General features: G+C 34.1%; 1 protein-coding gene across 9 annotated transcripts in view; it reads left to right on the top strand.

The window, feature by feature from the left end:
• The window catches only part of NMD3 (NMD3 ribosome export adaptor), a 66,634-nt gene that overhangs the window by 15,040 nt on the left and 28,079 nt on the right, over positions 1–23,515 (top strand). For 6 of the 9 annotated variants that reach the window (XR_006207435.1, XR_006207436.1, XR_006207437.1 and 3 more), the window contains exons 8-16: positions 4,625–4,703; positions 5,635–5,731; positions 7,522–7,639; positions 8,611–8,756; positions 11,485–11,597; positions 12,403–12,475; positions 13,691–13,797; positions 15,121–15,191; positions 15,631–15,741. Coding sequence is in view for 5 of the 9 variants with exons in the window: in XM_042956231.1 (XP_042812165.1) it covers positions 4,625–4,703; positions 5,635–5,731; positions 7,522–7,639; positions 8,611–8,756; positions 11,485–11,597; positions 12,403–12,475; positions 13,691–13,797; positions 15,121–15,191; positions 15,631–15,741 (915 nt within the window). In the remaining 4 variants the exon portion in view is untranslated. Of the gene's footprint in view, positions 1–4,624; positions 4,704–5,634; positions 5,732–7,521; positions 7,640–8,610; positions 8,757–11,484; positions 11,598–12,402; positions 12,476–13,690; positions 13,798–15,120; positions 15,192–15,630; positions 17,018–23,515 lie in introns of those variants that run through there. The other 3 variants (XM_042956229.1, XM_042956232.1, XM_042956230.1) reach the window with 3 other exon arrangements.

The following is a 23,515-nucleotide window of genomic DNA, read 5'->3' as shown; positions in this document are numbered from 1 at the left end:
ATCTTTCGCTTCTTATGTGAATTGTCTTTTTTCCTCATTAATTTTGTGTCTTATTCTGGATATTAATCCCATTGTATGTATGTGTATATTATGTATGTATGTTTAGAGAGAGCTAGTGTGCATTTGAATGTGAGCCTAAGAGAGCAGATACTTTTTTGCATTGTCACATGCCTTTTATCATTTAAATTTTTTATTTTTTAGTTATAGAGCTCTGGCTTATAAATTTTGTGCCTGACATAGGAAAGCTTTGTATACTCCCACAGTTATATTTTTAAAAGTAAATTATTTGGGGGGATTTTTAATGTTAACCAGTTAGAGTTTTTCCTAAGTTAATCTATCCTTTCCCACTGATTTGAAATATCTCCTTTCTTGAATACACTTTTTAAAGTTTTGTTTTAATTACTCATTTCTTCTACTTAAAATTTTTTAAATTGAGATATAATTGACATGTAACATAGTAGTTTCAGATGTACATCATAATGATTTGATGTTTGTATATATGGCTAAATGATCACCACAGTAAGTCTAGTTAATTTTCATCACCATAAATATTACAAAATTTTTTTCTTTCTACTTTTTAAAATTTTATTTTGCTTGAATTAATTGAAAGTTTGTTTTCTAATATAATATAAATATATTTATAAATATAAATATATATATTTATGCATATATATAAATATAAAAATCTATAAATATAAAAATAAGTTTTCTTGAATACATATTGATTCTATGTACCTGGTGTTTATAGCTATAGCTACCTTTTAACACTATATATTGCATATTTCTTTTATTTTCAGCAAGAGTTTCAGCTGTTTTCTTCTCTTTAGTATATACCTAGGTATAGAATTGCTGAGTCATATGGTAAATTTATAATTTATGTTTATCTTTTTTTTTTTTTTATGTTTAGCTTTTAAGAAACTGGAAGAGTTTCCAAAGTGCATGTACCATTTTACGTTGCTATCAGCAGTGTTTGACGGTTCTAGTTTCTACATTGCCTTACCAATATTATGGTCTCTTTTTGTTTATGGCCAGTCTAGAGGGTAGTATGAAGTGGTATCTCATTTTGTGGTTATAATTTACATTTTCCTAATGACTAATGATGTTGATTATCTTTTCATAAGGTTATTAACCATTCCTGTATCTTTTTTTGATGAAATAACTATCAAAATAAATTTTGATGAAATTTATCTGAAATAACTATTCAGATCTTTGGCCCATTTTTTAATTTTTTTTTTAATGTTTATTTCTGAGAGAGAGAGAGAGACCACAGCAGAGGATGGGCAGAGAGAGAGAGAGGGAGACACAGAATCCAAAGCAGGTTCCAGGCTCTGAGCTGTCAGCATAGAGCCTGACTCAGGGCTGGAACTCACGAGCTGTGAGATCATGACCTGAGCTGAAGTCAGACGCTTAACTGACTGAGCCACCCAGGTGCCCCTGGCCCATTTTTTAATTGGATTGTTTGTCTTGCTAAGTTTTAGGAGTTGTTTTTTTTTTTTTTTTAATATTTTTTTAATGTTTATTTTTGAGAGAGAGAGTGAGCAAGTGTGCAAGCAGGGGAGAGGCAGAGAGAGAGGGAGACCCAGAATCTGAAGCAGGCTCTAGGCTCTGAGCTGTCAGCACAGAGTCTGATGTGGGGCTCAAACTCAGGAACTGTGAGATCATGACTTGAGCTGAAGTCAGACGCTTAACCGACTGAGCCACCCAGGTGCTCCTCATCATACATATGTTTTGCAAATATTTTCTGCTAGCCCATAGGCTGTTTTTTCATTTTCTTAATGTTATCTTTTTTTTTTCCAATGTGATATATAAATACTTAACATGAGATGTTCCTCTTAACAAATTTTAAGTGTATAATATAGTATTGTTGACTGTAAGTACAGTGTTATATAGCAGATCTCTAGAGCCTATTCATCTTGCTTCACTGAAACTTTATGCCCATTAATTGGTAAGTAACTCCCTATTTCCCTTTCCTCTCAGTCCCTGGCAGTCATCATTCTACTCTTTGATTCCATGAATTTGAGTATTGTAGGTACTTCATATTGGTGGAATCATGCAGTATTTGTCTTTCTGTGACTGACTTCCTTGATTTAGTATAACGTTCTCAGGGTTCACTCATCTTGTTGCATATTGCAGAACTTCCTGCCTTTTTAAGGCTGAATAGTATTCCATTGTATGTACATATACATTATGTTTTCCTCTGTTGTGGAAACAACCCAAATGTCTATCATCTTGTCTACTGTGAATAATGCTGCAATAAACATGAGAGTGCTGATACCTCTTTGAGATTCTGATTTCAATTCTTTTAGATAAATACTTAGAGATTATTGGAACATATGGTAGTTCTATTTTTAATTTTTTGAAGAACCTCCATGCTATTTTTCATAGTGGCTGTACTAATTTGCATTTCCACTGGAGTATACAAAAGTTCCTTTTCTCCATATTCTCATCAATGCTTGTTTTCTGTTGTTGTTTTTTAATTTTTTTTTTTAACGTTTATTTATTTTTGAGAGACAGAATGAGCAGGGGAGGAACAGAGAGAGGGAGACACAGAATCTCAAGCAGGCGCCAGGCTCTGAGCTGCCAGCACAGAGCCCGACATGGGGCTTGAACCCACAAACTGTGAGATCATGACCTGAGCCAAAGTTAGTTGCTTAGCCGACTGAGCCACCCATGCGCCCCTATTGTTGTTTTGATAATAGCCATCCTAAAGAGTACGAAGTGATAGCTCATTGTAGTTTTGATTTACATTTGCCTGACGATTTGTGACCTTGAGCATTTTTCGTATACTTGTTTGCCATTTTTGTATGTCTGACTTGGAGAAATGTCTATACAGTTTCTCTGCCCATTTAAAAAATTCAAACTTTTCAACCAGGTTATTAGTTTTTTTGCTCTTGAGTTATAGGAGTTCCTAATATATCTGGGAGATTAACTCCTTATCTGATATATATGATTTGCAGGTATTTTCTACCATTTTGTAGGTTGTATTTTCACTGTGTTGATGTTTCTTTTTTCTGTGCAGAAGCTTTTTACTTTGATGTAGTGCCAGTTGTTTGTTTTTGTTACCTGTGCCTTTGATGTCATATCCATGATATCATTGCCCAGACTGGTGTCATGAAGCTTTTCCCTCTCTCTTTTCTTCTGGAAATTTTGTATTCAAGGTCTTACATTTGATTCCTTAGTCCATTTTGAGTCAATTTCTGTGTATGGTGTAAAACAAAGGTCCAGTTTCATTCTTTGCCATGTGGATATCCTGTTTTCCCAGTGAAAAGGCCATCCTTTCCTCAGCGAATTGCTTGGATCCTCTGTCAAAGATCTGTTGATTATAAATGTCACAGTTTATTTTTGGATTGTCAATTTTGTTCCATAGATCTGTATATGTATCCTATGCTAGTACCATGCTGTCTCTACTACTTAAAATTACCAAGTTTTCAAATTGGGAAGTATATGTTCCCAACAACTTAGTTCATCTTCAAAATTGTTTTTGTTGGGGCGCCTGGGTGGCTCAGTCGGTTAAGCGTCCGACTTCAGCTCAGGTCACGATCTCACGTTCCGTGAGTTCAAGCCTCGCGTTTGGCTCTGGGCTGATGGCTCAGAGCCTGGAGCCTGCTTCCGGTTCTGTGTCTCCCTCTCTCTCTGCCCCTCCCCTGTTCATGCTCTGTCTCTCTCTGTCTCAAAATAAATAAACGTTAAAAAAAATTTTTTTTAAATTGTTTTTGTCTACTCTGAGTTATTTTAGTTTCCTATTAGCTGAGTTGTTTGGAAGAATATCTCTATAAACATTTCATAGCAGGTAGGTCTAGTTTTAATTATCCCTTTGTTGCTGATTTTTAATGCTACTTCATTGTGATCAGATAATATTGCCTAATTAATAATGTTTGGAATTTATTGAAGTCTTAAAAATATTTGTATATGATTGTTTTATGAATGTTCTGTGAATTTAAAAAATAATATATATTCTTGGGACTGTGTTCTATAATCTCAGTTAAATCAACTTTGATAGTTAATTATTCAAGTTCTATGTATCCTTCTTATTTTTAGTCTGGTCATTTTGGTTTTGATAGTCTTATACTAGTCCCCCACAATGTTGCACATGTGTTAACATTTATTAATTTCTTTTTTTCTTTTTAATAGTTTTTTTTCTGCATCTCACTTCTAGGTTATTAGGTGCATTCCTATTATCTTCTTAGTAGATTGTTTATTATATAAAATATTCTTCTGTTTAGTGTTTTTCTCTCCCCTTTTGACCTTGAATTTTACTTTGTCTGAAATTAAAATTGTGAATCTTTTTGTTGTTGTTGGTTTGTTGTTTTAAAGTTTATTTATTTATTTTGACAGAGATGGGGGGAGGGGCAGGGAGAGAGAATCCCAAGCAGTCCCCACTCTGTTAGCTTAGAGCCAGATGTGGGGCTTGAACTTGGGAACCATGAGATCATGACCTGAGCTGAAATCAGCAGTTGGACGCTTAACTGACTGAGCCACCCAGGCACCCCTAAAATTGTGAATCTTTATGTTTTCTGATAATTTAGTTTTTTACTACACATTTAATTTGTGATATAGTCATGTTAGTAGAGGAAAATTTTATTTGCAGAATGATTTTCATGTGACTTTTCTTTTCTTTTTAAAGATGGGCTGGATTTCTATTATTCCTCAAAACAGCATGCTCAGAAGATGGTAGAATTTCTTCAGTGTACAGTTCCCTGTAGGTATGTTCTGAACCTAAATGTGAGTAAGTCTAAGGAGCTGGTAATGGACATAGGTCACATCCATTCTTCAGGCTTAGACTGCTTCTCTTACATTAAAATATTTAAAACTGTAGTCGAAGGGGCTTCTGAGTGGCTCAGTCGGTTAAGTGTCTGACTCTTGATTTTGGCTCAGGTCATGATCTCATGGTTCTTGAGATTGAACCCCAAGTTGGGCTTCACTCTGACAAGGCAGAGCCTGCTTGGGATTCTCTCTCCCTCCCTCTCTGTCTGTCTCTCCCCAGCTTGTTCTCCCCCCACCCCCCTCAAATAAATAAATAAACTTAAAAAATTGTAAAAAAAATCTGTAGTAAGAATACTTACATACTTACATAATTAGTAAGCATCTGTTTGGGTTAGCCACTTTAAGGGAATTATGAGCCAAAGAGTACATAAGAATCTCTTTGGGGAGCTAGACCTCACCCTGTGATAAGCAGTATAGTGCTAAACCTTTGATTGAATGTATTTAAATAAGACAAAAGAAAGATGGGGGTAGAGAGCTTTGGGGAGAAGCTTCATGGAAGAGGAAGGCCTGAAGCTCCTAAAATGGGAAATTTTGAAAGGTAGAGTGTAGTGAAAGATGAGATTAGTGTGAACAAAGGCTTGTGGTGGACATTAGTGTGGCTTTAAATGGATACTATATATAGACTACATTGGTCTGAGCCAAGGGCATGTTTTAGAGGTTTTGAGTAGGTAAAGTTGAAAAGAGGTAGAGTGCAGTTTGATTGGTGAAGGTTTTGAAGTATAAGTGGTTGAAATTAGGCTTTGCCATAATACAGGCATCAGGGAGCTATTTCAAACCTTGGACAGTGATGGTTTGATTTGATAAAAATTGATATTCTCTAGACTAAGGGACCTTTGTCTTTTTATTATTATAAACTTTTTTTCTTAACAGACACAAAGCCTCACAGAGACTGATCTCTCAGGATATCCATAGTAACACATACAATTACAAAAGCACTTTTTCTGTGGAAATTGTTCCAATTTGCAAGGTACTTTTTCTCATTTAATTTATGTCGATAAAAGAGTACAAATAATTAATTGGCTTATATGTAATTATTATTAACTCCTGATTTTTTTCTGGGATTGGTTAAAAATTTAGAGTAACTCTTAAAGGATTCCTTTCTGACATATGCAGTCATGTTAAAAAGATATTAAAATAATCACGCTTAAATTATAAATTGGCATATGTATCATTTTGGTGTACTAACTAAAAGGCCTGTTTGCAGTTTTTTAATGTTCATATTCCTTAAAATTTTTGATCCTATTGGACACATGAAAAGTTTTATGAAAGTTTGAATACAGGAAATGACATTAAAATAATTATCAGTGAACCACTTTGTAAAATGTGTGTAAAATGGATTTTGGCATGATGAAATTAAACAGTATTGTGAAAATGAGATCATAGAATCATTTTTGTGATTTAAAAACATCTGAATAAATGTAGATCATCATTTCATTTAATTGCATTAAAGTAGAACCCTGCTTCAAAAATATAAATGAATTAAAATTCAACAAATAATTACTGAGGATCTACTAAATAGAAGGCAGTGTATTAAAGATTATATGTTTAAAGGTCTATACCATATAGGAACTTTTATATCAATATCTACTAATGATAAATGCCATAATTTATTGTGACCATCCCATATAAAGTTAATATATTTGAGTATATTTCAGTTCTTCACATCTCATTATAATTGGGTTAAATCATATCATTTTGAACGTGAGAAAATTGAAGCCTCGGGAGATTAGATGACTTGCCCAAAGTTACATGACTACAAAATGAAGAAGCCAGGATTTATGCCTAAGTCAGTGATTCTAAAGCTTTTATAAAGATACTTTCTCACTAATTTATGGTGTAGTGTGTAGTAACGGGAATGAAATGATAGCCTAGAACAGGGTCAGCAGGGGTGCCTGGCTGACTCAGTTGGTACAGCATGTGACTCTTGATCTCAGGGTTATGATTTTAACCCCCCGCTGTTGGGAATGGAGCCTACTTAAAAAAAAACCAAAAAACAAAAAACCCCGCAAAACAGGGTTAACAAACTTCTCTAAAGGGCCAGATAATGAATATTTTTATACAACATAAAAGAGTATTTTCATTAATATTTGGAGGCTTACTAAGTTAAAAACAAAGTACTGGACTAGGTTCTATTAGGGATGCACAGAATGCTCCTTCAGTGGAGGAGCCTATGATTAAGAATAGATATAGCTTAAAACATAACTCTTTTGTATTTTAATGTAGCTTAAAAACAGGTAACTACATTGCTGATAATATTTTCTAGTGTACACATGGACATATGTGCTTTTCATGCATTAAGTCTTTGATTACATACTGGTGCATATAGCCATGATAGACATGTAGCTCCTCTGAAATTTGTTCTTTATGGAAATTGAAAGAAATCACAAGTAGATTTAGAAAATCACTCTCCTTCTGATGTTTATAATACTTTAGAATTCACACTGTACTACCATAGAGCAGTAAGCATTCACACTTCAGTAAAATTGAAATAAACTTTATAGCTTGGTGAATAAGATCTGGAAAAATACTTTTAAAACATGTTTATTACAATTGATGTTCCCATCTTAAGAAGGAAGAGCTTATTTTTTATTTCTCTAAGATTTGATTCTTTTCTTTAGGCCCATTGTTGATAAATAGAATTAAAAATCACATTTTGGTTTGGGCATATACACCTGGGTCAGGCTTATATTGATGAGTGTTTACTGAAGACAGTTATTTAGAATTTGCTTCACTCTAAATATTAGTTCTTATGCCTAGGATAATGTTGTTTGTCTGTCTCCAAGACTGGCACAAAGCCTGGGAAATATGAACCAGATTTGTGTGTGCATTCGAGTAACCAGCGCCATCCATCTCATAGATCCAAATACCCTTCAAGGTGAGTTTTAGGAAATATTTGCCTTGACAATTTTGTCCAGCAAGCAGTAATAACTTAGGTTATTAATTTTATCAAACATTCTCATTAATATTTGTTACGAAAAACTAGATAAGAGTTTTACTGCTATTTAGTTCTTACAAAACACTGCTTTTGATTAGTAACCCTTATGTTTTTATTTGAAGAAATCTGAAGTTTAAAAAAATTTACTAGTTCTAGTTCATATATTTTTACTGAAATTGACTTATGTCATTTAGTTTTTGTGAATATTTGGGTTCATTGCCAAGTTTCATGTTTAGCAAATATTTCAAAGTTTGGAATATTTGACTTCTTGCAGTGCAGTAAAACATTTAGTTTAAATATGGATTTTAACTAATTCTTATTATCACACGTAATTTTTAACATTCCTTTTATAAAAACTAATTTTTAAAGATCTCACATTGATAGGCGTCTCAGTACTTGCTTGCATCTTCTACTTCTTGATCTTTTTCATGTATTTCCTGTAATGTAGTTTTCTGTTATAAAAATAGAGTTTATAGTTTTTAGAATCCTTTATTATCCTTGTCAATTAGATTCATAAGTCAAAGGTATGTTTGCAGTATTGGGATGAACATCTGTCAGGTAGGACTTTACTTACCATAAATTAAGCAGCTAAGATGATTGATAACATTTCTAACATGCCAGCACATGGAACAACTATACAACTGAATGGATCTGATCTTATTTTAAAGACACTTACCTCTGTGGGATTCTGATGATAGTAACTACTTAAGATATAACTGACACCTGAAATTTCTCTTGTATTGTGAAAAGTTTGGGGCTGATTTATAGGAGTAAATGATGATTCTAGAAAGTTGCCACTGTGGTTCTGTTGACCTCATGCTTCTCAGTTCATATATATCAACTTCTTCCTAATTAACACATTTGAAATACTTCATTTCTGTTGTTCTTTGATGTTCTGTGTTTATACTTAGTTGCAGATATTGATGGAAGCACTTTCTGGAGTAACCCTTTCAATAGTTTATGCCATCCCAAACAGCTAGAGGAATTTATTGTGATGGAATGCAGCATAGTCCGAGATTTAAAACGCAGTGCCGGGGCTGGAATGATATCAAAAAAGGTAAGTTCCGTCCTGCCCATCTTTTTTTCCACCCCCAGTTCATTATTTTGGTCCCTCTCTTGTATTTTTTTTAGTTAGTATAATTCCAAAATGTGGTTCCATATAAAGCTAACACCTCATTAGATTACAAATGCATTCCATATTTGTTTTTAGTGTGTGGTCATTGTGGTGAAATTTATTAGACTTAATTTTTCTGGTAAATTCATGTTTCTCTTTAATGTTGGGAACATTTTAAAAAATGTTTATTGTGAAAAAGCACTTCTTTGCTTTACTGTTATATAGGAGGACCAAATGACAAGCAAACTTTTTCTGACTAAAAAGTTTTAAACATTTTTCGGGGTGCCTGGGTGGCTCAGTCGGTTGAACGTCCGACTTCGGCTCAGGTCATGATCTCGCGGTCCGTGAGTTTGAGCCCCGCGTTGGGCTCTGTGCTGACAGCTCAGAGCCTGGATCCTGCTTCGGATTCTGTATCCCTCTCTTTCTGCCCCTCCGCCACTCATGCTCTGTCTCTCTCTCTGTCAAAAATAAATAAACATTAAAAAAAAAAAATTAAAAAAAAAAATAAAAAGTTTCAAACATTTTAAATTTGAGTATATGTTACCACTACTGAATACTTCAGAATGCATCTCTAAAACAGAACATTTTTCTACATAATCAAAGTATTATCATTCATATATAGTTTATATTCAAATTTCCTTGTTTGTCCCAAAATGTCTCTTGTGTTTTATTCAAAGTAGTACCTAGTTGGGGACCATATATTGAATGTGAATATTATACCTCTTAAATCTTTTACTTAATAATAGTCCCCTTCCATTCTTTCTTTTTCTTTTTTTTTTATAACTCCCTAAGGCAACTGGGGCATTTATCTTATGGATCTCTTATTGTTTCCTCATGATGTCATTTAGCTTTCTTTTTAATTTCTTTTAATGAAAAGTAGATCTAAGAGGCTTTCTTAAACTTAGGTTATTTTTGGCCGGAACATTTCAGAAGTGTTGCTGTGCATCTTTTATGATGTATCAAGTCATAGTAGCGTTTGGCTGTTTCACTAATAGCCAGATCTCTTCATAATAATGTTACGACTTTTTTTCCCATTGTTATTAGCCTGCCTGTCTTGCTTCTTTCCTCCCATTCAGACTGCCCCATATTTAGCCAGTGGGAGCTCCTAAGTTCTTAAAAAAGTGTTTTTGAAAGTCTTGTACTTTTTTAGAGCAGTTTTAGGTTCACCACAAAATTATGAGGAGTTAGAGATGTCCCATATACTCCCTGTATATACATGCAGGGCATATACATGCTGTTGCCTCCTCCATTATCAGTATCCACCCATGAGAGTGGTACATTTGTTACAATTGATGAATCTACATTGATACATGATAACCAAAGTTGGTAGTTTACATTATGTTTCTCTCTTAATATTGTACATTTTATGGGTTTAGACAAATGTTTGATGATGACATGTGTCCCTCACTATAGTGTCATAAAGGGATTTTCACTGCTCTAAAAATCCTCTGTGCTCTCTGCCTGTTCGTCCTTCCCCTCTATCCTAATCTCAATCACTGATCTTTTTACTGTCTCTGTAGTTTTGCTTTTTCCATAATTGTATATAGTTAGAATCGTATAATCTTTAAGTACCAAATAATATTTCATTGCGTGGATTTACCACGCCTATTTGCCTATTCACCTAGTGAAGGACATCTTGGCTGCTTCCAAGTTTTGACCATTATGAATAAAGTTGTATTAACATCCTTGTGTTTTCAGTTTTGTGTAGACAAGTTTTCAACTCCTTTGGGTAAGTAAATACCAAGGAGCATGTTTTGTCATATCATTTGGTAATGAATGTTTAGTTTTGAAGAAACTAGGGATTCACTTTTTTTTTTTTTCAGTTCTTTCCTAAATCTGGGACCTGTCATTTTTCATTTCTCCCTCTGTCTCTTTTTGCCGCTCTGAGATTCCTTAATTCCTCTGTTTATTACTCCTAGTTTTTTCCCTCTTGATCCCATTTTACTTAGGTCTCTTTTTGTTAGTAAAAAGTATTGGCAAATGCTATACTTAATTCAGCCTAGAAATTTGAAATGTCAATTATAATTGTTTGTAAAATCCTATCTTGGAAAGGGACTTTAATTGTTTCTAGTTTAAAATTTCAAACTTGGAATGTTGTTTCTGCAATAGGTATTAAGGAAAAAAAGGGTTATAGCTCAAATAGTAGACGTCTAAAAAATTAATTTCATAAAGATTTGGGTTCTGTAGTAGCAGCAGCAGCAGCTACTGGGATTGTGCCGCCACTGGGATTGCTAGAATGTTTTGTCTGAACCTTGGTTTTTTGAACCTTATGTATAAAATAAGGGGTTACTTAGGATATTTTCTAGAGTTAAGATTCTTGTACTTTTTCAGTTATTCTTTTTGCTCTTTGTATTGCCTATCTCCCTGTGAAAACATTTGCTTTGAAAATTCTATATATGATATCTGTATTTAGGTGACATTCTTAATGTTTTATAAAGCCTTGAATAAAATCTTAATAAACATACTTATTTTATGTATTCCTTGAGTTTTTCTGTATTCAATACAGTAATTTGTTAATTTTGACAATGTTTCAGAGATCTGAAAAATAAAACAGTTGCTGTCTTTAAAATGAAAATTTAGAAAACCAAAATCAACATTGTATATAGTTTTTGTGAGATGCATTTTGAGTTATGCCTGGATTATTGAAGAGTGCATTTTCTTTCCTGTCAAGCATATGCTTGGGGAAGTCTGGGTACAGAAAACATCCGAAATGAATACAGATAAACAGTACTTCTGTCGCACTCATTTGGGACATCTTCTAAATCCTGGAGACCTGGTATTGGGGTTTGTATTATTTTATAGTATTTTCTTTTCCCTCCCCTCCCCTCTCCTCCTCCCCCCCACCCTTCCTCTCCCGTCCCCTTCTCTCTTTTATGAGTGTGAGCATACGCACGTGAGTGGGGAAGGGGCAGATGGAGAGGGAGAGAGAATCTTAAGCAGGTTCCATGCCCAGTGCAGCACAGAGCCCAATATGGGGCTCGAACTCAAGACCCTGAGATCATGACCTAAGCTGAAGTCCAGAGTCGGATACTTAACTAGCTGAGCCACCCTGGGACTCCTATAAGTACTATAGTATTTTAAACTGGCGATTGACATTGCAAATTTTCTTTGGGATCCAGCAAAGCCATCTAAAATACTAAAGCTGTTTATTCCAAAAAGAATTTAAGAGTTTAGGAGCGTTACAGTTTGCTTATTGGTAGCTAAATTAAACTGGATTGGACAAAAGCTCATAGTTATTCCATTTTGGCCATCTTTTTAAAGAATCATTTTTTTTAGTAAACTAAATGGAACCATCTAACTGAATTCTTAATGTTGTACTGATCTATGTCTGTTTTGATTCTTTTGCAATATGATAAGGTGGACAGTGATGGGTAATACGTGAAACTCACAGATAGCAGTGCAGTTTGTCTTTACCAGTATCTATAAAGGCATGTTCACTGTATAGTAAACTGCAAAACTTTTAATGTGGAAAAGCATATTAAATGTTAATCTTAGGAACTCTAAATTCCATAAAATTAAAATAAAATAAAAAGTAATGTGGAAAGCATAAATGTTTCTGTCCTTAAGTGTTTAATTGTTTTTATTTCAGATTTGATTTGGCCAACTGTAACTTAAATGATGAGCATGTCAACAAAATGAACTCAGATAGAGTCCCAGATGTGGTAAGGCTTTAGATTTCTTTCCTGTGTTAAAGAGGATTGATAACTCTTATGGGTAAGATGCACGAGTTCACATTTATGAAAATAAAATCTATTTAGAGGTTTCTTTGGAAATTGGAGTTAAGGTGTAATGGCAAAAGCCTTCATGTTTAATCATGTGTCTTTGAGGAGAAAATCCAAGATTTATTGAGGTTTTTTTGTTGCTCTTATAATCTTATAATCGAATTTTCATTCTCTGTCAGAATGGCTTGGTACCATCAGTAGAGCAAAAATAAATTTGCAGCTAAAAATGATGACCTTTAGAACTTAATTTAGGTTCATTCTTTTAGGCTTAGCTTATTTCATATATTGTTCAGTTAAGGCGTTTAGAATTTAAACCATTATTCAGGTTATTCAGGCTTAACTATAATTGCAGTTGAAAATAATCTTTACAGTGTTCAGTCTTAGAGAAAGAATGTTACTTCTGAAAAAAAAAACTGTTAAATACTAACATGAGTTTATTAGAATCATGAACAAGAGTGAATATGAAATGGGAAAGACTTTATCTCCTGCTTGACTTATCTTTTAAAATGAACACTAATCTCTTTAGCTGTGGGTAAAAATAAAGTCAGGATATAAGAAGGACTCCCCTTCTCACCACCCAGTTGTGCTTTTATTGATTAGTAAATTAGGAAATAGAAGCATAGTTTAGATAAAAGTCTAACAAGGTTGTAAGAGGAGATTAAGACAGTCATACAAGATTTTGCATTGTGTAAAATTATTTTCACTTATTCCACAATTTTTTAAACTTCCCTAGGACATACATTTGTGAAAGATCTATGTACTTCTATAAGTGCTTATTAGTAGTAATAAAAGGAAAAATGCCTGCCTGTGATAATATTTCAGGATGATTAAGACATCAGAAATTTGAAGTTTTGGGTATAAAAAAGCAGTTTAATTTTTAGTCACTGGAAAATTTCGTTAGTAAATTATAACACATACAAATGATGGCTGACTGCATTTTCATAAAATACTGACTACATGAAGAAAAATGTTAAAAGTTCTCTTGACCCTGCCTCTTGATCCCTATTTTTTTTTCCCTAAGATGTAACCACTCATCAGTTTGGTGACTTTTCGGCATTCTCAGAATCTTTCTCTTTTTAACTTTATTGGATTTGGAGGCCCCGTTATTTAGTTCCCATTTTTTTGTAACTTTGCAAATATTTCTTTTACTTTTAGGTATTAATCAAGAAGAACTATGACCGTACCAAACGTCAGCGTCGTAGAAACTGGAAACTGAAAGAGCTTGCAAGAGATAGAGAAAACATGGATACAGATGATGAAAGGTCCTACTTTTCTTTAAACCTTATATGTTGTCTCAAAGGAAATCCTTATAATAAATCTTTATAGTTTTTATATTTTATATAGTCATCACATGATTATTCCATTCAGTATTAATTTTGTATTTTTATTGTGTTAATTGAATCAGCGTAAGAGGATATCGAATCAATGTAGGGAGGATATAATGATATTTAACAGATTTGATTATTATTTCCTGGGTTTTGACCTGAGAATTGCAACATTGTTGTAAACAACACATTTGAAAAGTTAACATTAGTAATTACATTGTGGATATCGCAAATAGCAAATGAGTACTTACGACTCCAGATGAAAAGAAAATAGCCCTTTAATATCAAATATGTTGCCTTTCTTTCTTTCTTTCTTTCTTTCTTTCTTTCTTTCTTTCTTTCTTTCTTTCTTTCTTTCTTTCTTTCCTTCCTTCCTTCCTTCCTTCCTTCCTTCCTTCCTTCCTTCCTTCCTTTTTAATATGAAATTTATTGTCAAATTGGTTTCCATACAACACCCAGTGCTCCCAACGAGTGCCCTCCTCAGTACCCATCTCCCACCCTCCCCACCCTCCCACCCCCCATCAACCCTCAGATTTTTCTAAATATGCTGTTTTTCAAACAACTTAAGGAGAAATGAAGATGTTGGGTTCTAGAAAATTATATTGGATGATTGAAAAATGGTTTTAATAATGGTTAAGACACTGTCTAAAAAAATGAGTTTAAATAAAATTGTGTCATGAAATGTGAGTGGTAGATAGCAAAATATAGTCTCATGTAGTTTAAAGTAAGTATTTATAAATATATAATGTTAAATTAGATATTATAAGTACATATATGGTTATTTCATCTATAGACTTAAAAGTGCATGTATTTTAACTTAGCCATATGACTTGAGGGGAGGGACATTAAAGTTTATTTATTTTTAGAAAGAGAGTGCAAACGGGGGAGGGGGAGAGAGAGAATGAGATACAGAATCATGATCAGGCTCCGTGCTGTCAGTGCAAGCCTAATGCAGGGTTCAAACTCACAAACTGTGAGATTATGACCTGAGCTGAAATCAGGAGTTGCATGCTAAGTCCAAGAGGTGGACTGAGCCACCCAGTCACCCCAATTGTGTATATATCATGTAATTTTGAAAGAAAATATTTTTTTAAATTTGTCAGACTATTTAATTAACATCCATATTTGACCTTCAGTTATTATTTTTAAAGATTTTCATACATGGAACACATTTATCCTACAGTGCTGAAAATGAGGAAAACAACTCCATACTGTCTTGGTAAAGATGAAATATTTAAATGTTTCTTTATTCTTCTGTAGGCAATACCAAGATTTCCTTGAAGATCTTGAAGAAGATGAGGCAATTAGAAAAAATGTAAACATTTATAGAGGTTAGTGTTTTACGAGTGTTTGATTTAAGTTGCATCTTTTGCTTTTGTATAGATATGTTAACCCCGTGTAAGTATTTTGGTATCTTAAACTTTCATTCCATAAATGACTTTTACTGTGTGGTTTTAAAAGTCCTCTAATTAAACATTTGCAAAAAATAAAAACACTTGCAGAACAGTAGGACTTATTAAAATGTTGTTTGCCCTATCACATTTGATATCATTGTATCCGAGCATGACCCTTCAAGTTTCTGATCTCTATACTAGTGGATATTTATTTATATATTTATGCAGTTCAGTCATTCAGTGAATATAAATGCCTGCTCTAGATGTGGTACAAGAACTGCTAATATAATATGTTTAAATGATAGGAAAGATGGTAGAGGCAGGCATTTTGTATATTTTCATATTTGTATTTGAACTCCTCCTTGTATTTTTTTAGATTCAACCATTCCTGTGGAAAGTGACACGGATGATGAAGGAGCACCTCGAATTAGTCTGGCTGAGATGCTTGAAGACCTTCATATTTCCCAAGATGCTACTGGTGAAGAAGGTGAATCGATGATGACACAATGAGATTGGGTTGTAGATGATTTCCATATCTGTAGGCTCAGGATGTTGGACAAAATAACTTTTATTGTCTATTCCATTTGTGCTTCCATATTGAGAGAGGAGAAGTTTAGTTTTAAACTTGAATAAATGGGACTATTTTGATTGCTCATTCAGAGCACTGAAAGAGATTGATGGCTTTGAAGTTTTAGATAAAAGATTATGGAGAATGTAATTATTACAGATATTGAGGCCATTTTGCGTGTGGAATTTTATAAGTTTGCCTTTTTAGGAGACCCTACTCTTTTCCATACTGTAGCACTGGATTTCAAATCTTAAAAGTTGTGATTATTTGGAGGTTACCTAAATCTTGAATCATAAAACAAGCTTTACATTCATTTTGCATTGATTGCTTTAGTAAAAGTGCATATGAAGAATCATTTTTAATAGGAACTTTTTATGCACTTTGATCATTTTTATGTCATTGGGGTAGGTAAGTTGTGGTTCAGTTTATTCCTGGACATTCGGGAGAAGTTATTTTATTCAAAATGTTAACATCTTCAAAAGCTGTTAAATTGGGATTATCTTGATTTTTATTGCAGAAGAAAATATGTTTAAAATATGTATGGATTTGTAGCAAACATAGACTACTTAAAAGTTAACAATGTGTACTTTCGTTGTTTTTGCTCAGGCCAGCAGCTTAGAGCAGTAGCTTATGTCATAAAAATGTCTTCCTATCACTTCAAACATTTTTGCTTTTAAAATTTTGGTTTACAAATTGAGAAGGAAGGAATTTTCTTCATATTAAGTTTCTGTCATTGAGTAGATCACCATCAAAAAGAATATTTGAATCCAGCATATACATGATGAAATAATGAAGATGATCTTTATGCTTTATAAAACCATGAATCAGACTTGAATGAGAAATACCTTCCACTCTTTGAAAGAAAAACATTGGCTTGAATTTTAAAGTGTTCTGAGAATGAAGTATTAAGATCCTATTTCTGTAAGCAATATCAGACTTACTAAGTATGCCAGAACCAAGAGCTAATTCATAAACTCTAGGTATACCACTAAATAAGGCAATTAAGTGAGTGCTGAATGGAGCATTTTCCTTTTTTTAAGATTAGACTCCCCAGTTCTGAAGTTATGGATAAAGGCCTGAAGTTTTTATAGTGGCTCCTGTTCTGTCTGCATATTTAAAGTTTTCACTTGTGGTTTGGTTTACCTCTTGTATGTCAAGACTTTAAAAAGCATGAAATAAAAACATTTTCCTCTTTTTTGTGTGTCCTTAAAGTGATTGTATTAGTGTCATATTTAAATGATAGTATCTTATGCAGTTTTCCCAGGTGAAATTATTTGAGTACTTTTCATGATTTTCCCACTAAAAATACAGTTTCCTGCTGAACTTATTTAGTATTATTCTCTTTTATGTTGTCTTTATGAGTAATGAAACTTCTTGGTTGAAAGGAGGCTATGATGAGGTGAAGGAATGTAGCTAATAGAAAAGGTGATAGCCAGGAGCCCTCACAGTTACACAGCCTTGATAAACTTACCATTTTAAGAGTATGGTTCCCAGGCTATGGGTCCCCAAATACTCTTGTTCATGTCCCAGAGTTGATACAATTTGGGAAGGCTGGCATTAATCAAATTTTCAAGAAGCTGATTTATAACCCAGTTTATAAATATGAGTAATTTCTAAGTCAGTATGATGAATTATCTTCTTTTGTAGCCAGATCTTCACTTAAAGGTGGTGTTTTAAAGGTGGAAGTCTTTTTATGAGCATGCAAAGAGTTAAGGGAGAATTGCTTGTATAATTTAACAGCATCAAGCTAATCCTTGCCATAGTAGAATCTAGAACTCCAGGCTTGAGTGTCAGGACTAGACACTCCTCTGTAGTCAATACTGAGTAAGTGCCAGTGTTTTCTCTAGACTATTTTAGTAAATTTGTTCATATTGATTCCATCCTTTAGATTACTTGATCTGTTATTTTTAGTCCAAGGGATGTTACTTTTTTTAATAATTTACTTTCAGTTTTGATATAATTTCAGACCGTTACAAGAATAGTACAAAGAATTCCTGGATACCCTTTCCTCAGGTTTGCCAAATGCCAACGCTTACCTCATTTGCTTTCTTTCTAAGTAAATTTTCTTACATAACCATAGGGCAATGATCAAAATCATAAAATTAACATTGACACAATAGTGATATCTAATCAGTGGGCCATATCGAAATTTTGTCAGTTGTCCCACCTATGAAGTCTTTTATAGAAAAAATAAATCTAAGATTGTACATTGCACTGGGTTCTCATATCTCTTTTTAGACTTCTTTCATCTGGACCAGTTCTTGAGTTTTTACGTTTTATGTAATTGGCATTTTTGAAGAGTCCAAGCCAGTTATTTTGTAAAATGACCCCAATTTGGGCTTGTTTGATGGTTTCTCATGATTAGATTTAGGGTAAACCCTTTTAGCAGGACTAGAGGTAATACCAAGTTCCCAGAAGTAATACCAAATTCTCAATGCATTTGTATCTGGAGACTTGTGCTGTTGATTAGTCCAGATGTCCCTAAGCATTCTTAGGTGGTTAGTTGGTTTTCTGTTTTAAGGAGTTAGAGGATTTATTCCTTTTTAATCATGATTTTTCTTGATTTTTTTCCTTTTAAATTTATTTTCAACTTAAAGACAATGAAATTCAGTCTTGTCATTTTCAGTTCCATAAATTTTAATACATGTAGATTCACACAGTTACCACCACAAATTCCAGAACAATTTTATCATTCCTCCAACCTCCCCCGCCCCGCAAATTCCCTTTGCTACCCCTTTGTTTTCAAGCCCTTCCCTCATCCTTAACCATCCCCCAACCCCTGCAATTTCTGTTCTGTTCGCTGACTTTATGGTTTGTTTTTTCCAAAATACGTAAATGAAATCATACAGTATGTAGTCTCTGAGTCTGTTTTCACAGCATGGTGCACTTGAGATTCACCCAAGGTTTGTTTCTTTTCATTTTGAGTAATAACGGTGTTCCAGTTATCCATTCCCCTGTTGAGGCACATTTGAATTTCTAGGTTTTGATGATTAGGAGTAAAGCTTCTGTGAACATTTCTGTATAGGTTTTCCTTTTACGTAGGTAAATAAGTATGGATGGGATTGTTGGATCCTATTATAAGTGTATACATGTATTTAACTTTATAAAAAATTGCCAAACTTTTTCTGAAGTGGTTTGTGCCATTTTGCTTTCTCGCCTGCAGTGTATGAACATTTCAGTTATTCTGCATCCTCACCACCGCTTGGTGGTGTCAGGTTGTTTTAAAGCCAGACTGATAGGTGGATGGTGGTGTTTTTCTGTGGTTTTAATTTTTGTCTCCCTGATGGCTAATTATGTTAAGCATCTTCTCATGTACTTGTTACCCATATATCTTTATTGGTAGAATGGCCATTCAGATCCTTTGTCTGTTTTTGGAAGTTGGGTGGTTTGGTTTTTTATTGGTTGAATTTTTTACTTTGATGCTCGCGTTGTCCCAGATTTGGCCAGTGGGTACCCCATCAATCTGGCTTTTGTGTCCTTTTGACAGGCTCTTGTCCATATATATTTGATCTTGTTCATGCATATTGATGTTACAACGTAACTCTTTGGGCAGGTTTTGGGTTTCCCTTGTTCAGGCCCCACATGCAGTCTGCTCTTGGGTTATTTTCATGATACAGACCAGTTTACCTAAAAATAAACCAATTTACTTAAAATTCTTCAGCTTCAGTTGAATCACCCTGTGAATTAAGGAATCATGAAATGGCATCATAAAAAGCACAGATGTAGGCTATTCATTCTGCTTATCAATTCTGTCACATGTTGAAATAATTTGAGCAGTGGGGTGGTAAGCCTTGATGAAAGCAAGAAGTCAGCCTCAGTATCTCTTTGAATTTCAAAGTAGTGTGAGGAAAATATTCAATTTTAGTTCTTTGACTCGACACATTTTGAAAGAACTGCTTTATTACCTAGGAAAAAGGTATGATTCATGATAATTTCTGGTAAAACAAGAACTCTGTAGTACTCAAAAGTTATTTGGTGTAGGTTTGGTAGCCACTGTGTTTTTTACATAGTAATGAAGCTTGTTGTGTTATCTGATGGAGATTTTGTTTTCTGGTTTTGGTGGAGTTAGTACTGCAGTGGTGCCTGTCACACATTTTTCTTATGACACAGTTTCACATAAATATGGCTTTTTATAATTCACTTCATAGCATTGTTGTGAAGTGCTTTCAGGTAGTATATATACTAGCATTAGTTGATGAAGTACTGCACAGGAAATTCTGGGGAATCTATATTATATAGAAATAAAAGGATGTTTTGGAGCCTGTTTACCTGCCACCTATTAACTATATGAGTTAAACTTTCTGATATTCTGTTTCTTCACATTTTATTTTTTAAGTTTGTTTTGAGAGAGTGTGAGTGAGCAGGGAAGGGGAAGAGAGAGAGGGAGTGAGAGAGTCCAAGCACTGTGCAGTACAGATCACTCTGAGCTGAAATCAGGAGTCAGACACTTACCCAACTGAGCCACTCTGGCACCCCATATTTCTTCACATTTTAAAAAGGAGTAATACTGCTCATTACACAGATAATTGTTAAAATTCTTCGTATACAATTCGTAGCAAATTGTAACTATTTAATAAATAGTGTCTGCTTTTAAAATTTATAATCACAGTTGTAGTGTTTTGTACTTAAACAAGTTGGAAAAAACACAAATCTTGTATGTATACACTTTTTAGAGCAGCATAGAGCTTATCTTAGAAAATGTGTGTGGTACAGAGAATTAGAAAAACAAAAGCATAAATTTCCAACATTTCCCTTATAGGGAGATCATCACTGTTAACATTTTTTTTTTTAATAGATTTTATGTTTTGTAGTTGTAGATCTTCAGAAAAATTGAGAAGATAGTGCAGAGTTCCCGTGCCACACCCAGCTTCTTTTATTATTTAATGAGCCGGTACTATTACATTATTATTAACTAAAGGTTGTAGTTTAGGTATCTTTAGTTCTTATTCAGTGTACATTTTCTTTTCCAAGATCCCATCCAGGATACCATGTTAATGTATGTATGTTTGTTTGTTTGTTTCTTTCTTTCTTTCTTTTCTTTCTTAAAAAGGGAGAGAGAAATGGGTGGATACAGATACACACACACATGCACACACATGCATGTGCATATGTGCACGAGTCAGAAAGGGGCAGAAAGGGAGAGAGAATCCCAAGTAGGCCACATGCTCAGCGTGGAGCCGAATATGGGACTCACAAAAGTGTGAGATTGTGACCTGAGCCTAAATCAAGAGTTGGACGCTTAACTGACTCAACCACCCAGACACTTCCTCCTCATGTTACATTTAGCTGTCATGTTTTCCTTAGTCTCCTCTTGGCAGTGTCTCTTTCTTTGATTTCCCTTGTTTTTGAGGACCTTAACAGTTTTGAGGAGTATTCATCAAATATTTTGTAGGATACCGTACCATTGGAATTTAATGTTTTCCCCCTAAGACTGGGATTATGGGTTATTGGGAGGAAGACCACAGGCAAAACGCTATTTTCATAACATTTTATCAAGGGCATATACTGGCAACATGATTTATCACTGTTGATGTTGGCCTTCATCACCTGACTGAGGTAGTGCTTGTCATTTCTCCGCTATACTCTTTTTCCCCCCTTTCCATAATGTGCACTTCAGAAGGAAGTCACTCTGCACGGCCTATACCTAAGAAGTAGTGAGTCATACTGCCCCTCCTTGAAGGTGGGATATCTGTATAAATTATTTGGAACTCTTCTGTATGGAAGATTTGTCTCTTTTCTCCCATGTACTAATTTGTTCAGTCATTTATTTATAGCAATATGGATTCATGAATACCTTTATTATATTTTGGGTTATTATCTAATGCTACTTTATTTTGTTTGAATTGTTATAACTTTGGCCATTGTTCCCATCATCTGCCATCCGTTTACTTAATTACTCAATTCTACTACACACCTGTGTCCCATAAAAAACCTTGTGTTTTATGTATGGTTCCCTTGCCTTAGTCTTACAGACTGTACTCATTTTTAGCATTACTTAGATCAGCACCTTCTCCCCATCCCCTTCAGTGAGCTTGTTTCATATATTTGTAATACAGTTATTTGTCACAGTCTTTCAATCCCCTGACTTAAATGCTTTTTCAAAATTTGCATATAGGGAGATTCATTATTTGTACTATGAAGTCCTGTGGGCTTTCAAAGTTCATGTCTTGAATCAACCATTATAGTATCATACCAAATAATTTTACAGCCCTAAAAATCCCCTGCACTTTACCAATTCATCCTGAACCCCAAGTCCTTGGCAACCATTGATCATTTTATTGTCTCTGTAGTTTCGCCTTTTCCAGAGTGTCATATAATTGGAATCACATAACATGTAGCCTATCATACTGGCTTCTTTCACTTAGCAGTATGTCTTTAATGTTCTTTCTTTTTGTGGCTTGCTAGTTTATTTTTTTATTGTTGAGTATACCCCATAGTATAGATGTACCATACTTTGTTTATTCACCTATCCATTCATCTTGGTTACTTCCAGCTTTTGGTGCTTACGAATAAAGCTGCAATAAACTTCCCTATGCAGGTTTTTGTATAAACATAAGTTTTCAAATCAGTTGGTTAATACCTAGGAGCCTGATTGCTGGATCTTGTGGTAATACTATCTTGAGTTTTGGAAGAGGCTGCCAAACTGTCCTCCAAAGTGGCTGTACCATTCTGCATTCCCACCAGCAATGTAAAAAAGTTCTTGTTGCTCTGCATTCTTATCAGCATTTGGTATTGTCAGTTTTTTTGATTTCAGCCATTATAATAGGTAGTGGTGTCTCATTGTTACTTTAATTTACAGTCCCCTGATGACACGTGATGAACATCTTTTTATATGCTTATTTGCCATCTGTGTATCTTTGATGAGTTGTCTATTCAGATCTTTGGCCCATTTTTAAACCTGGTTGTTTGATTTCTTATTGTGGAGTTTTAAGATTTCTTGTGTATTTTGGATACAAGTCCTTTTTATCAGATGTGTCTTGCAAGTATTTTCCCAATCTGTGCCTTGTCTTTAAAAAATATATGAAAATAATATATGTATATGAATTATTTATATGTAATACACGTACTTATACATGATTATGTAGAGGTGAGATCATACTGTCTATATACTTTTTTAAACCTTCTTTTACTTCTTAACTATTTTATGTCTTTTCCAAGCCATTAAAAATTCTTTTTTTTTTAAAAGAATGTTTCCAATGTTTATTTCAATTGCATATTTCACTGCCTTTTTTTTTTTTTAAGTTTATTTATTTATTTTGAGAGAGAAGAAAGAGAGAACCAGTGGGGGAGGGACAGAGAGAGAGGGAGACAGAGTGTCCCAAAGTGGGCTCTGTGCTGACACTAGAAAGCTCGATGCAGCTCAAAGTCATGAACTGTGAGAATGTGACCTGAGCAGAAGTCTGATGCTTAACTGACTGAGCCGCCCAGGCATCCTCGCCATTAAAAATTCTTAAATATATATAATAATAAACCAATACTCCACTGCCAGATTGCAAAAATAGTCCTAATTCTTCACTCACAACTTTTATCCTGTAGCGTAGGACCAAATAATAAACATTTAAGACTTTGCAGTCTAATGGTCTCTGTCACAATCACTTTGCTATAGTAGCATGAATGAGCCATAGCCAATATGTAAATAAAAGGGAGTGACTATATTCTAATAAAGCTTAAAAAAAAAAGACTGTGGGCCACG

Source organism: Panthera tigris, chromosome C2, assembly GCF_018350195.1.
Source record: "Panthera tigris isolate Pti1 chromosome C2, P.tigris_Pti1_mat1.1, whole genome shotgun sequence".
Classification (NCBI taxonomy): domain Eukaryota; kingdom Metazoa; phylum Chordata; class Mammalia; order Carnivora; family Felidae; genus Panthera; species Panthera tigris.
Note: the sequence above shows the minus strand (reverse complement) of the source record. Positions and strands in the feature narration are given on the sequence as shown.